Source organism: Centruroides vittatus, unplaced genomic scaffold (genome assembly GCF_030686945.1).
Source record: "Centruroides vittatus isolate TY-2023 unplaced genomic scaffold, ASM3068694v2 scaffold_2569, whole genome shotgun sequence".
In the NCBI taxonomy this organism is placed as follows: domain Eukaryota; kingdom Metazoa; phylum Arthropoda; class Arachnida; order Scorpiones; family Buthidae; genus Centruroides; species Centruroides vittatus.
In genome coordinates, this window is record NW_027122690.1 from 563,916 (window position 1) to 578,746 (window position 14,831).

General features: G+C 30.1%; 2 protein-coding genes and 2 long non-coding RNA genes across 4 annotated transcripts; all 4 read right to left on the reverse strand.

Moving 5' to 3' along the window:
- Positions 1-3,545: 3,545 nt before the first annotated feature.
- On the reverse strand, positions 3,546-3,990 carry LOC136987749 (uncharacterized). The gene is made up of 3 exons (XR_010882665.1): positions 3,890-3,990; positions 3,737-3,807; positions 3,546-3,655 (listed from the first exon to the last, which is right to left on the reverse strand). It is a non-coding gene; the product is annotated as an uncharacterized lncRNA (long non-coding RNA).
- A 2,190-nt stretch (positions 3,991-6,180) lies between these two features.
- Positions 6,181-7,405, reverse strand: LOC136987654 (venom protein 29-like). The gene is made up of 5 exons (XM_067285408.1): positions 7,222-7,405; positions 7,082-7,152; positions 6,893-6,997; positions 6,468-6,497; positions 6,181-6,384 (listed from the first exon to the last, which is right to left on the reverse strand). Exons 1-5 carry the CDS (start codon positions 7,310-7,312, stop codon positions 6,307-6,309), a joined length of 375 nt encoding a protein of 124 aa, XP_067141509.1. The 5' UTR covers positions 7,313-7,405; the 3' UTR covers positions 6,181-6,306.
- Positions 7,406-9,826: 2,421 nt separating this feature from the next.
- LOC136987748 (venom protein 29-like) lies at positions 9,827-10,836 on the reverse strand. Its single transcript, XM_067285510.1, has 5 exons — positions 10,649-10,836; positions 10,489-10,559; positions 10,300-10,407; positions 10,098-10,127; positions 9,827-10,013 (listed from the first exon to the last, which is right to left on the reverse strand). The coding sequence occupies exons 1-5, from the start codon at positions 10,740-10,742 to the stop codon at positions 9,939-9,941; spliced, it is 378 nt and encodes a 125-aa protein (XP_067141611.1). The 5' UTR covers positions 10,743-10,836; the 3' UTR covers positions 9,827-9,938.
- Positions 10,837-13,792: 2,956 nt separating this feature from the next.
- LOC136987655 (uncharacterized) lies at positions 13,793-14,337 on the reverse strand. Its single transcript, XR_010882649.1, has 3 exons — positions 14,160-14,337; positions 14,000-14,070; positions 13,793-13,919 (listed from the first exon to the last, which is right to left on the reverse strand). It is a non-coding gene; the product is annotated as an uncharacterized lncRNA (long non-coding RNA).
- Positions 14,338-14,831: the final 494 nt, after the last annotated feature.

A 14,831-nucleotide genomic window follows, 5' to 3' on the forward strand; every position in this document is an offset into this window, starting at 1 on the left:
ATATAACTTATTAATTGTAAATCAATATATTAAAATATGATCTTGCCTTCAGTTTTTCCGTAAGATAGAAATTTGCAGAGGAGATTTTTACAATGGAAATGAAATTGTTGTATATCTATAAAGTGTAAAGTGAATTGGTTAAAGTACAAGAAAAAAGATTTAAGAAATTTTTTAAGTTTTATTAAAACAAACTAAAATCTCCATAATTGGAAATACTAGCTCAACATCGTACTAATTTTGTACATGATTTTCATGGTTGAGGGATCAGTTTGCTTGAAATTTTACACAAATACCAATTTTTAATCTTCCATTATTAATAATTTACTAACCTTCAGTGGCGCGTTATAGTTCATGGGGCCCAAGTGAATTTGAATTAGGAGGCTCGTGTACAACGTTGATTACAAACAATTTTTTTTGGGGGAATTTTTGGGAAGATATTTTCTTATAAATTGGGTTTGGGGACCCAGGCAATTGCCCTTTTTGCCTATAGGATAAGACACCTTTTTTTCTTGTTTTATCCGAATTTGGAAGGTTTTATCCCTTGCTTCTCAGATTCGTAGGCCCATAATTGTTTGGAATATTCCGTTAAAGTTGTTCCGATTTTGATTTTACTGAATAAAAAAACTTCAATTCTATTTTCAATTGCCAAAATTTTTCTTTTCGCATAATGATAAGATTATTTTTTAATTCTTTAAATTGAAGTTTTGTCGGAAACCAATGGCACAGCCCGTTTCAGACGAAACGAACCATTCCATTTGCTTTGTTTATTCATCTGTATCGAAGCCACTTTGCCAGGCGACTCATCCGTTGTCAGATATTTATGTAAATTTTGCAGTTTACAAGATTACTGCATTCAAATTTTCTTAATTTAATATACAATATAATAATTGTATTATTCACAATATTACGATAGCGATGGTACCCGCATATGTAGCCATTGTATGTAGCTTAAAATTGTTTATTCTAAACAAATAATTTTCTAATTTTAAAAATTGACAACAAAATACCATACATTTTTTATTGCTTAATTAATGTGTGCAAACAATTTTTCCGTGCATACATAATATCTTTGAATAAAATTGATGATAAAAAAAAACACAAGACACGCTGTTTATCGATCATTTCAGATGTAATATCGATCGAATATTTAATTTATGTTCGTTATAAGTAATTTTAATCGGAGTAGTGTACAATTATTTAATTAATTGTAATAATATATTGACTTAGAATGAGATACACAGATTAATATTTAATAATAATTAATAATGTATTCTAGATACAATACAGTAGAGCATCGATTTGTCGACTAGAACGCGGCCGATTAATTGGGGGTCGGATAATCGATGCTCTACTGTAGCTTAAATTTTCGATTTAAAATACATTCCAACGATTTAGATAAAAGAGATAAAAGAAATACTCTATGAAATTTCGGCAAACTCTTCTACTTACCGAAGAAGTTAGTCTAGAAAGCGCAAAAGAACCTGTAATACAGAATAATAGAGAGACAATAGAATATAGAAAGGAAAATAATTTCATATAGAGAGATTCTCCGATGAATATAAGCAAGTAAAAACTGAAGCAGGTGATGTAAATTATTAAAAAGTACAAAAGTGCAAATAAATGACTCCACAATTGATTTAACTGTTGAAATACCTCCCACAGTTCTGTGTGTTTGGCTATTATAGAACATGATTCCATATACAGATTTATTGTATTTTTATTGATCGAATTAAGTTTCCTTTGCAGGAATAGGAATCTGTTAAATAAAATCCAGGAAAAAATAATGAAAATCAAATTTAAGTAAGTGATTTGCCCACTTATTATTAAACCGTTCAGGAAATAAAAAGCATTGCATTGAATTAATCGAGGGGTTAATTTTATATTTTCATTTTTAAAATATCGTTTTGACATAAAAATCATTATTAAGATAGCAGAAAATGTAAAACTCACAAAACCAACGAAGAAAAACAATTGAATTAGATGAAATATTTCTCTTTCACCCTCGTAAACGTCACTCTTCGTTATCCATTTAAATTTCTTCCTTTTCATAAAACTGAATATAACGGACACGCCAATGCAGCACATGATTCCAATTATTTTTTCAAAAGGGTTTGTATTTATAACATGAGATCTCCAATCTTCGCATACGATGTATATATCTAGGAAATCTGCCACCCTATTTATAACCGCTGTCCATAAGAAGATTTCTATGGCATTGACGTAGATGATGTACCACAGACTTTTCTGTCGATAGTAACAATTACAAGGTAGTATCGGTTCAAGACCGAATACTTTCCCTACCGAAAGAATAACACTAAAAGCACAATGAATGTTAAATTGCTTATCTGTTTTTGGTGCAAAGATCACTTTTAATCTCTCCATACTAAATATTTTTAGATGATTTGTTCTCGCTCTACGGCTTAAGAATTTTCAGGAATATTAGGATATAATAAACTATGTTAAAATGCTCCCTACCTAAGTCAAACAAGGTTATAAAATTCTTTCTAGTATGTATTTCTTTGAGAGAACCAATAAGAGATGCGAGGAAAGAGCTTTGTCTCCTCCTCCTCTCTCACCTATCAGTATACCGCAGTTAATTACACTTATATAACTTAATGCGGAGCAAATATTCCTGTTATGTAAGTACTGTACATTACGGTATTATTAATGAGAAAATATTTACGTAATTCATTATAATTACGTAAACAAAATCGGTTTTCTTCTACGATATTTTGTGACATCGAAGTTATGTATTTTAATTATTTTCTTGTGTTTTTTAAAAATAATTTTTTAATCGTTTTCGGCGTTTGTAAGTAACTTGTTTTTTTAAATTGATTACTGTTATTTATTATAATGCGCACAAAAATAAAGAAATTTCAGCAATGATTTGAGTAACTTTCCCGGCAAAAAGTTAAAATTGTGTGTAGCTCTATCTGTTATGAGAATTTATTTAGAAACTTTGCCAGTTATAATAATAATAATATAAAGGTTTAGTTAAATACAATTGATGTTGTTAAAAAGAAAACAAAATTTAAATTTGATTTAAAAAAACGTGGCAGTTATTTATTGTCACATTGTGACAATGTTGGGCTGTAATTTTTAATTTTTCATTTAAAATATATGCTCTCCACCTCATATTGGCAGTGTCTTGCCCCTGTAAATCATACTTTTCCTTTAACAATAGAGTCGTGCCGGTCATCTATCTAACACCTTTCAGGGGCAAATTTTGAATTGATATAACATGACTTCCGGTTTGCATGGGAAGTTCGTATATAGTTAAGCGGGGCCTCCTGTCCCTAATCTTTCCATATCTGGCCTTGACTTTTATATATCTAACTCCGTGAAGTTAAATAAGGTAGATGACATCTAAAAAAATAAAAGACAATTTAAAATTAAAATACTATTATGTATAATTGAATTAACAGGGGTATTAATTTTCACATTGACACAATTAACAAGAATGCAACGAATTACTACGAAATCGTAATATTCATTTAATATTTAGAATAATATAAATCTGCTTGCAAAATATAGAGTAAGAGCTTACATCGTCGTCTCTGGATACACTACTGTCACAAGCATACGTTAAAAGAACATCCAATTTGCCATCGACTTCATAAAATGTATCTACGCATTCATATAAGATATCGGTTGCCTTATAAATAAAAACATTCGTTTAAAAATTCGTAAATTAATCTAAAACAAATCAGAATTGAAAATAGGAAAACAAGCATACCTTTTGAATGATTTTTGGGGCACGACTAACAGCGCAATTTACGAATCTGAGTAGATACTAGTCGGGTGTATCTGAAAAAACAAATGTAAATTATAAACTTAACTCTTGCCGCAATGAAGAAGAGAGAGAGAGAAAAGATAAATGCAGCATTACAGCACACAGCATCTTGGAATTCACCCGGAGTAAATGATTGTACAACTCCAAATACAGCCAGGAATGAAAATGCTGCAATTAAGTACACCTTTATCTTTCGACAAAATGTTGTAAGATCGAACAATACAAACCGAGTTTCACTTCGATTTGTGGTACAACTTCTTAGGAAAGGCTATTTGTGTGACTACTACTTTAACACGAATGAATTCGTGTTAAAGAAGAAAGCGTTGGATGTGAATGCATTTTATTATATCCTGTTTCTGTAAGAAAACGATTATATATATAATTCATCTGCAAATAATGTCTTTTTAATTATTAAAATCTCATATGCGCCACACACTATTTTAACTTTTTTCCGGGAAAGTTGTCGTTTTGAACTGTGATCCGAGAACCCCTGGGGGTCCGAGAGTTAAAAAACGGGTCCGCAAGTGCTTTTTTAAACTAAAATTTGATTTGATTTGTTATTTAATTTTATTAAGAAAAATTTTAATAAAAATATCGTGCAATCTAAATTAATCTTTCATTACAGTCAACTACAAGCATTTCTCTTTCGTGTGATAGTAGTAAATGCAAACAAATCCCTGCCATTTAAGTATAAAGCCAATGGTTACGATTCTGGCAAAATACACGTCGTACCAAAGGGGTCCTCGAACTCATGAAGTTTGCAGTTTAGGATATCGATGGCTTAAAAACGAATATCTCAACTCTGAAGTTTTATGCTATTTTTTGAAGTTGTGAATTAACCTATAAAAGAATTGTATTACAAAAATATTTTTAAATTAAAAAATGCAAGCACAGTTAATGTTTTAAGTTTCCGCATTCCCATCTCAAGAACACTGGAGGAATCTTAGAGAATATTTTTCAGGAATAGCTGCAATGAATCCAGAAATAATCATTGAATTTTTAATTCACTTCATGAAAAGAAAAATATTTGTGATAAAATAATGTTACAGCAAAGCCTGTCTTGAACCAAGCTCATGCATTAACTGGAGCAAATGCTCACTTTGAATATTCGGTTCGACAGTGCTCCAGTTTTTACTTTTTTCTTGTTATTTATGTTTCGATGTTTATTAAGGAAAGATTTCTCTCGTTTGAGAGAAGCTAATTCACTGGTCATTTTTCGCATTCTTCAACGGTTTCCATTTCTGATGCCAGTTGCTGCCATGTTTCGTGTTTTTTGAATCTGTTGTTATGTTCTACTTTTGAGGATCCACCACAATATACGTTTTTCTGTACTGTTCGATAAATCTTAAGGTCTTTTCTTGATTTCACCCCATTAAATTACACCTTTTACACGATTTAAAGAAACAAAATACAGTCTTTGTACCAAAACTAGTGTTTATTTAATTTGCGAATCTCAACATTTTGAGACTCCCTGAACCCAAAAAGCAAAAGAAAACTCGTCTCTACCCTCAAAATGAAGCCTTTTTTTGCCTTTTTATACTAATTAATAATATAAAAGTTATTTTTTAATAACATCTCTTGACATGATGCCACCCACAGTTTTAACTTTCACTTGATGTCATAGTATTTCTTAAGCTTAAATAAATAAATATATTTATTTAAATGGAGACTTGACCTTCAACAAAATTGTTCCTTTTAAGTGTCTGTTATTACTTAAATTTTATACTGTATTTTAGTATAATTGAAAATGATCGTACTTCCTAACGGTCCCTTCTGTTCGGGTGTCTGGAAAGTCGGCAAGAGGCCTTGCCAGCATGTTTTTAACGTTTGTAGATCAATATATTATTACAAAACTATTTTACCAACACAGCTTTTTTTATTTATTAGATCATTAATGTGATCACGAATAAAATTTAATAGAAAAATCTTGAAAACAGTTTGATATTTAAAAAAAATGGAGCAGCTCGATATCAATTTTACTTATCGATGTGCAGAGGGTATGTACCACATATAACGCGTAGCAAAAGTTGGCAAAAAATAAAGGGAAAATATATATTTAAAGTAGGTTTGAAAATTCCGTTTGCCAGAGATTTCCAGGCGTGTACAAACTGCAGTAAAGTTGTACACGCTGAGCTGTACAACTCTGAGGTCTAGCAGAGGCGAGACGTTTAAAGAATGCAGGCGTATGGTAACTAAGGGGTTTCGCTTTATAGTACGTTTCAATTATATTCATGTTTATTATTTTAGGCTTTGACTTGTTTTTAAGGGGCTTTGAACGTTTTTATTTTTATTATTTTTACTTTCAAATCGTTTTTTAGGTTTAGCGCTAATGTACACGTAATGGTCATTACAAGCATTTTATTACGTTCAATCGAACTTTACGTATATAAATTTAAGTTTTATTTATTTAGTACGATACAACACGTATTTAAATAATTATAACAAAATACTTTTAATGCCATTAAGAGAAAAATTCATTATTGAATCGAAAAATTAAATATCCCGAAAGAAAATTAACCGTAGATTATGCAGTGTTTAATTGCTCTATCAAACTTCCTTCTGTCTCTCCTCTTCGGTGTTCCTAAATTCTCCTGAGAAATAAACGAGAAAACTTCTATCAGCGAATGATAAACTTAGGCTAATGGAAGATCCGAATAAAAAAACGAATACTTACAACAGTCCTGTCGATAAAACATCTGTGAACCTGAATTAAAAGAAATTTGACATTAATTTTTATGACAAACAATAGATTTGTTTTAAACTAGAATTATATATTAACATTAATTAAAGGCTTGTATAGTCGAACCTCCAATGTCGACCGCCTATAAATGGCGACCATTTTTCGGAAACGTTTCTTTTCAAAATACATACAAAATAACCTGCAAACAGACACAACGGACAATTGTTTTATGTTCCGTCGGCGGCCGTTGTTCGGAAGTTTATTAATTGTATTAAAAATAAACGAATTCTTTGATGTTAGAGAAATTAAATTAAATCTGTATCTAATCCTGCATAATTCTATTCGATTCTATCAGAATCATCATAAATGTAAACCTGATTTCTATCGATTTGCCTGCAGAAAAAAATAATAATACGTACTCTTACGTCCTTGCCGGATTCGTAACACATAAACTGGAAAATGGAATCTAATTTCCCTCTATTTTCGTAATATTGATTAAAACATTCGTATAAAACATCGCTTGCCTGTAAATATAATTCAAACATTTAATTGTCTTATTTGATAATTTATTGATAAAATACAATTAAAAGTATGAAATTCCGACATACCTTTTGATAGAATTCCGAGCTTCGAGCGATGGTACAGTTCATGAACCTTAACAAATATGTGTAATTTATGGCTGTAAATAATATACGGAATCTTTTGTATTTGGGGGAGAAAGATAATTGTATAAAAAGAATACTCTTACCACAAAATATCTCTACTTTTTCCGAATGGCTAAATGCTCGGGTATAGCAGCACATACATAATATTGAAGTTAAGGCAAATATTGTATTCATCTTATCCTTTCGATGCTAATTCATAAACTGGTCGAGTGTGAAATGAATGAAATAAAGCGTGGTGTTGTTTGTGTATTTTAGCTTAGACGTAATTAGCTTGCGTAAAAGAATACGTCTTATCGTAAACTGGAAATAGTTAACAGTTTCCTCCTTTTAATTTAATATGATAAAAATTAACAAATATTTTTTATACATTGTTTCTTTCGAGTTGTTATATAAGCTGCAATATTTATTGTATATTATAATTTTTTAGATAGGCCTAATATATATTTTTCATATTTGTATTATAATTAATCTAATGGGAGAGAAATTGAAGGTCATTCGACCTTGTCTGTGAGATTTGTTAAAACGATGTTATTCACCCACTTGCTCTTCTAATTAAGCTGTTTATTTATATCATCATATGACGTTACGCCGAATCTTATTATGTTTTTAATGACGTCATATTTAATACGAATAGGAACTGAGTTTATAAGAAAACATTTCGGAAAAATTCAAATTTAATTCTTGAAATTCGTAATTAAAAAATTTCTTGTTTGGAAAATTGAACCAACGAGTTGCATAACTTTCCCGGCCGAACTTTGAAAGTGTTTGGCACCATCTGTTATGACATTATATCTAAAAAACATTTTATATTATTAATTAATATAAAATGGCATAAAGCTTACTTTTGTGTGTAAAAATGAGTTTTATAAAGAACTAGGTGACCCAGCCACGCGTTGTTGTGGCTCAAAATGTATCTATTATAAATGTATAACACTTCCCCGAGGGGGAATTTCAAAAAATTCCTTCTTAGTGTACATTCTCTTGACGTACCCTATTAAAACGCAATCCAACACGCATCTAAAATAGTATAATAAAAGCCAACTTCTTCACAGTAAGCCTTAATCCTGTCCCTCTCCCCCGCAAGGAAATATCGAAAAATCCCTTTTTAGTGTATATTTTGTTGAAGTAACCTATTAAAACGCAATTAAAAACGCAAAAAACCGCATGTAAAATAATATAATAGAAGCCGAGTTCTTCACGGTAAGCCCTTAATCCTGTCCATATCCCCTCAGTGGGGGAATTTCGACACGTATATTATATAAAAACACGTGAGTATTTGAATGCAACGTGGTGTCAAAATTTCAAAGGAATCGGTAGGAACAAACGAACGTTATATTTTATTTATATAGATAGATAGAAAAGGATCTGCTTTAGTCCATTCTCATAGAAAAGCATAATGCCTCACAGAAAAGCAAACTTAGGTCGTCAGAGTTAGCGCCATCTGTTGGACATAAAAGCCTTAATCCATATATAAAGATATTTTTGGAAGGGGGGAAATGGCGGTCTTCACATATGCCACAAACCTTCGCGGGAGTGTATTAAACAACTTCCCAAAATTTCATGGCAATCGTATAAATGGTGTAGTAATGCATGAAGGACAAACAGACACACAGACATACATTCGTTTTTATATATATAGATTGTAAATGCTAATAAGAAATATTTTAGTCCTATCGCACTCGAGATACGACACGTGATCTTCTCTATCTCCCCATTTCCCCGACCTTTAACCACCTAAATTTAATAGCATCGATGATTCTAATATACACGTGTCTTTGCAAAATTTCAGAAATTTTAGACAAAGGCACAAGAGTTATTAATTCTTACAACAATTTAATTATTTAAATAATGACGTTCGAATCTAAAAAGCCAAAAATTAATTTGCTCCTCACGAAAGAGTGACGTCAATTCTTTCTGCTGTCGCATTAAAAAAAGGTAATTGTACATGTACAAAGTCATACCTCGCCTTACGTCGGTAATTGGTTCCAGGAGAAGCGACGTAAGTCAAAACTACGGTGGAAAACGCCGATAATGAGCACTTAAAGACCGCTAAATAAGACGACAACACAGAAACAGATGTTTTCGTGTTTCATTCTCTAGGATTTATGATGATTATACTAACATTTACTGTAAATGTACATATTTTAATATGATTTTATGTGCTTTTAACGCTTTTCTAGTGGTATTACGACTTCAATGTTTGTGGCGGACGGATGTGAAGTCGAGTAAAATGACTTAATGATTTTTATTTTTCCATATACTTCTTTGACAAATGACGTATAATCGAGAACGACGTAACTCGAGGTATACGTGTATTACAGTAAAACCTCAATTTAACCAACTAATTCGGGCGATGGGTTGACCGTTAAAGCCGAAAGTTATACGTTAAACCTGCGTAAACCGGAATCGCGCGGTACCGAATATTTTTCCGGTTTGGACAGGTTTTACTGTACAATAAATAATAAATAAAAAAACACTTAATTTATTTTTTCCGGTTTCAAAATTTTTTATCATTCTTAATCAGGAATATTTTAATTTGTATAACAAAATTTATAAGCACGATTTATATATTTATTGCCATATTTGTAAGGATATTACTTTTAACATTGCGAACTAACGAATTATATTTTAAGTTTAAAGTGACTCTTAAGTAAATGTTACACGTAATTAATATATAGAAAACAATAATTTAATGCTTCATAATCAATTTAATTCTTTAACTGTTCGGATACAAAAGGTACAGTACAATTGTAAGAATGTTAGAAATTATAATCATCCGAGAGTAATTCCGATATATGATCTATGCCTGAAACACACAATATTTGACATTTTCTTCCATTGTTGACACATCTTGTTGGTCTGGTTCGCCTAGATCCTAATTAATATATATATATATTTGTGTATAAATTAATTATAACAAAAGTTTAAATATATAAAAGTAACACGCATAATATATTACCTTCGCTTTTTCCCGAAAACATTCTTCAACCTAATGGAAAAAGATTTATTTTAGATTTTGAATTAAAGTCGAATTGATTTTAAAAGATCTAACGTATTTTTATCGTAAATTTTCTATAAATTAACAAGAATTGCTACGAAATCTTAATTCGCACTTAATATTAAGAATATATCTGTTTGCAAAATATAAAGAAACAGCTTACATCGTCGTCTCTGAGTACATTATTGTCACAAATATACGTTAAAAGGGCATCCAATTTGCCATCGACTTCATAAACTGTATCTACGCATTCGTATAAGATATCGGTTGCCTTATAAATAAAAACATTCGTTTAAAAATTCGTGAATTAATCTAAACCAAATCGAAATTGAAAATAGGAAAATAAGCATACCTTTTGAAAGATTTTTGGGGCACGACTAATAGTGCAATTTAGGAATCTCAGTAGATATTTGTCGGGTATAGCTGAAAAAAACAAATGTAAATCAAAGTAAATTATAAATTTAGCTCTTATCGTAATAGAAAAGAGAGATAATAGAAAAATGCAGCATTACAGCACACAGCATCTTGAAATTCATCCGGAGTAAATGATTGTACAACTCCAAATACAGCCAGGAATGAAAATGCTGCAATTAAGTACACTTTCATCTTTCGTCTTCAATTAGAATTCGACAAAATGTTGTAAAATCGAACAATTACAAACCGAGTTTAACTTCAATTTGTGGGACAACTTCTTAGGAAAGGCAATTTATTTGAGTTAAATAAAAAAAATCGGATGTGAATTCACATCCGACTTTTTTCCTTTATATCCTGTTTTCGTAAGGAAGCGATTATACGTATTATTTATCTGAAATGAATTTCTGTTTAATTATCAGACTAATTAATTCATTAAAATTAGATTTATCTTTGCTGTTTTTACATATTTAATAGTAATAATTACTGCATAACACATTTTACAGATAAGTAAATATTTTATTATTTTAGAGTTAATAAAATTGTTGGTAATAAATATTTAAACAATAACGACCATGCAAAAATTTTGGGTCAATTTAAATCCAGCCAGATACAGAGAGTATAGAACTTAAAGATAGAATACAAATATTCATTAAAATGGTCGACGATACGACAGAAAACGTACAGAATTTACCTGACGTCGACCTTTCATTGCACACGATATCAAGGAGTCTCACAAGGAGAGGTCTCTGAAAATTCAGAAGCCTTCTCCTTCTGAACTTTTTATGAAAACTTTTTATATAATTAATTATTATAAAATGGCTGAAAAGTTAATTTTGAAATAGAAATGAGATTTATGAAAAAATTGTGGATGTTTATAACAAATATTTTAGTCCCACTCCAATAAAGATATACATTTCTCCACCGGGGTGGGACTAAAATATAATTAATTTGAGATTTAATTTCAGATTATTAATCCCAAAATTCTTCGAGAAATGCAATAAAATTCGGATAATTAATAATTGAATTATCCGAATTTTTTCGTTTTCAAGGTGTCCCGAATCCAAAAATGTGAACATCTTGGAGAGGGTTTAACCGATCGCCATACTTTCCCTCTGTTATATATAACAGAAATTGCAATTAATAATTGATTAACGAATTGAAAATGGAAATGGAAAATGCCAATGCGGCAATTTTATTTAGAAAATAATGCCTTAAAATTTACAATTTCAGTTTAGATTTTAAGAAAATTAAAGAATCTTTTCTAACGTTATCAGTTGATTACAAAACTTTAAAAAATATCACATTTTGAGAGGAAATGCTTTAATTACAGCAAGTTTATCGGAAACTTTTAATAATATCCTTTTACTCTAATCATTAAAAGTGTAACCCTTACAACTCTCTTCGTTATCAAGTAATTTTGTGATGATTGCACTTATCAAAACATATCGCTATTAGCTTACATTAATAAAGTGTCAAATTAAAACTCGAACTACTTAATCTGTCAAAAATTTGTTACATTTTGCTGTAAAGTTTGTGTATTAAGGGAATTTATGTTATTCAATTTTGGTGGTTAAAGATGATGGGGGTGAGCAGAGAAAGGGGTCGTATGTATCTTCAGCAGGGTCGGACTTAATGATGATTTTACTCGTTATTAGCACTTAACTTTTTTTTTTATATAAAACTCATCTCTACCCTTAAAATTAAGCTTTTTCCCATCTTATAATAGTTAAAAATATAAAAAGTTATTTCTTAATAAAACTTCGTAACAGATAGAGCCATCAAATATTGCGAGAAAAGTTAAGCAACTCCTTGTTGGATTTTTTTATGTTGTCGTGGCTGATCTTTGTTTACAGTTTTAACTGTAAATACAAATTCCGGATAAGACAGCGTAGAATTTATTTATAAACATATTATTATTATTATAACCGGCAAAAAAGTTTAGTTAAATATACTTAATGTTCTTAAAAAGAAAACAAAATTTAAATTTGACAGAAGAACATAAAAAACGAGCAATTATTTATTGTCACATCGTCACAATTCCGGGTTGCAAGTTTTAATCGTATTTTTAATTTGTTTCATTTAATATATACGCTCTCCACCTCAAATTGGCAGTGTCTTGCCCCCGTAAATCATACTTTTCCTTTAACAATAGAATCGTGCTGGTCATCTATCTAACTCTTTTAAGGGGAAAATTTTTGAATTGAAGTAACGTGACCTCCGGTTGGCATGGAAAGTTTGTATATAGTTAATCGTGGCCTCCTGTCCCTAATCTTTTCATATCTATCCTTGACTTTCATATCTAACTCCGTAAAGTTAAGTGAGGTAGACGACTCAGATCTAAAAAATATAATATTTAAATTTTAAATTGTCTTTTACGTATAATTAAATTAACAGGGTGTTAATTTTTATATGTGACACACGGACCGGAAATTTTCTCCGTTTAATCCGCTGTTAAATCGATGTTTTACTTTATTTTCATTTTCCAATAAACTAATTTTCTCCTGTTTAAAAATTTCTTGTCATTTTTAATCAAGAATAATTAAATTTTTATAATTATTTTCTTTTTTAAATTAAAATTTTACCATATCATACGAGTTAAATAATTTTACCAGTAATTACCTGTGGCATTACAAAATTTATAAGCACGATTTATATTTTTGTTATCATATTTAAGAAAATGTTACTTTTAACATTACGAATTAACGAATTATCTTTTAAAATTATTACTTTAAGTTTAAAGCGACCGTTAAGTACATGTTACGCGTAATTAATTTACAAAAACAATACTTTAATGCTTCATAACCAATTTAATTCTTTAACTGCTTGGATACAATAGGTACAGAACAATTGTACGAATGTTAGGCATTATAATCAAACGAGAGTAATTCCGATATATGATTTATGCTCTATGCAAACAATGTAGGATAGTTTCTTCCATTGTTGGCGCATTTTCTCGGTCTGAGTTGCCTAGATCCTAATTGAAATATATGTATATTTGTGTATAAATTAATTATAACAAAAGTTTAAATATATAAAAATAACACGCATAATATATTACCTTGGTTTTTTCATCCCAACATTCATCAACCTAATGGAAAAAGATTCATTTTAGATTTTGAATTAAAGTCGAATTGACTTTAAAAGATCTAATGTATTTTCTATCGTAAATTTTCTATAAATTAACAAGAATTGCTACGAAATCTTAATATGGACTTAATATTTAGAATAAATCTGTTTGCAAAATACAGAGAAATAGCTCACATCGTCGTCTCTGGATACATTATTGTCACAAGAATACAGTAAAATGGCATCCAATTTGCCATCGACTTCATAAAATGTATCTACGCATTCGTATAAGATATCGGCTACCTTATAAAGAAAAACTTCGTTTAAAAATTCGTGAATTAATCTAAACCAAATCAAAATTGAAAATTAGAAAATAAGCATACCTTTTGAAAGATTTTTGGGGCACGACTAATAGTGCAATTTAGGAATCTCAGTAGATATTTGTCGGGTATAGCTGAAAAAAACAAATGTAAATCAAAGTAAATTATAAATTTAGCTCTTATCGAAATAGAAAAGAGAGAGAATAGAGAAATGCAGCATTACAGCACACAGCATCTTGGAATTCATCGGGAGTAAATGATTGTACAACTCCAAATACAGCCAGAAATGAAACCGCTGCAATTAAGTACACTTTCATCTTTCGTCTTCTATTCGAAATCGACAAAATGTTGAAAAATCGAACAATTTCAAACAGAGTGTAACTTCGATTTGTGTGAGTACTTCTTAGGAAAGGCAATTTATTGTGTTAAAGGGAAAAAAATCGGATGTGGCTACATTTAACAATATCCTGTTTTTGCCAGGAAACGATTATATATATATTTTTTATCTGAAATGAATTTCTTTTTAATTATCGGACTAATTAATTAATTAAAAATTAGATTTTTCTTTGCTGTTTTTACATATTTAATAGTAATAATTACTATGTAACATATTTCACAGGTAACTGGAGTATCACTAGGAGAGGGTCTCTGAATTTTCAGAGACTCTCTCCTTGTGAGACTCCTTGATATTGCGTGCAATAAATAGTCGACGTCAGGTAAATTCTCTACGTGTTTTCTGTCGTATCGTCGATTATTTGAATGAAGATTTGTATTTTACTTCAAGTTGTATACCTCTGTCTGTGGCTAGATTTAAAAAAAAAAAAAAAAAAAGGATTTAAAGGATTTGACCCAAAATATTACTGTGGGCTTTATTGTTTAAATATGTAAATAATTA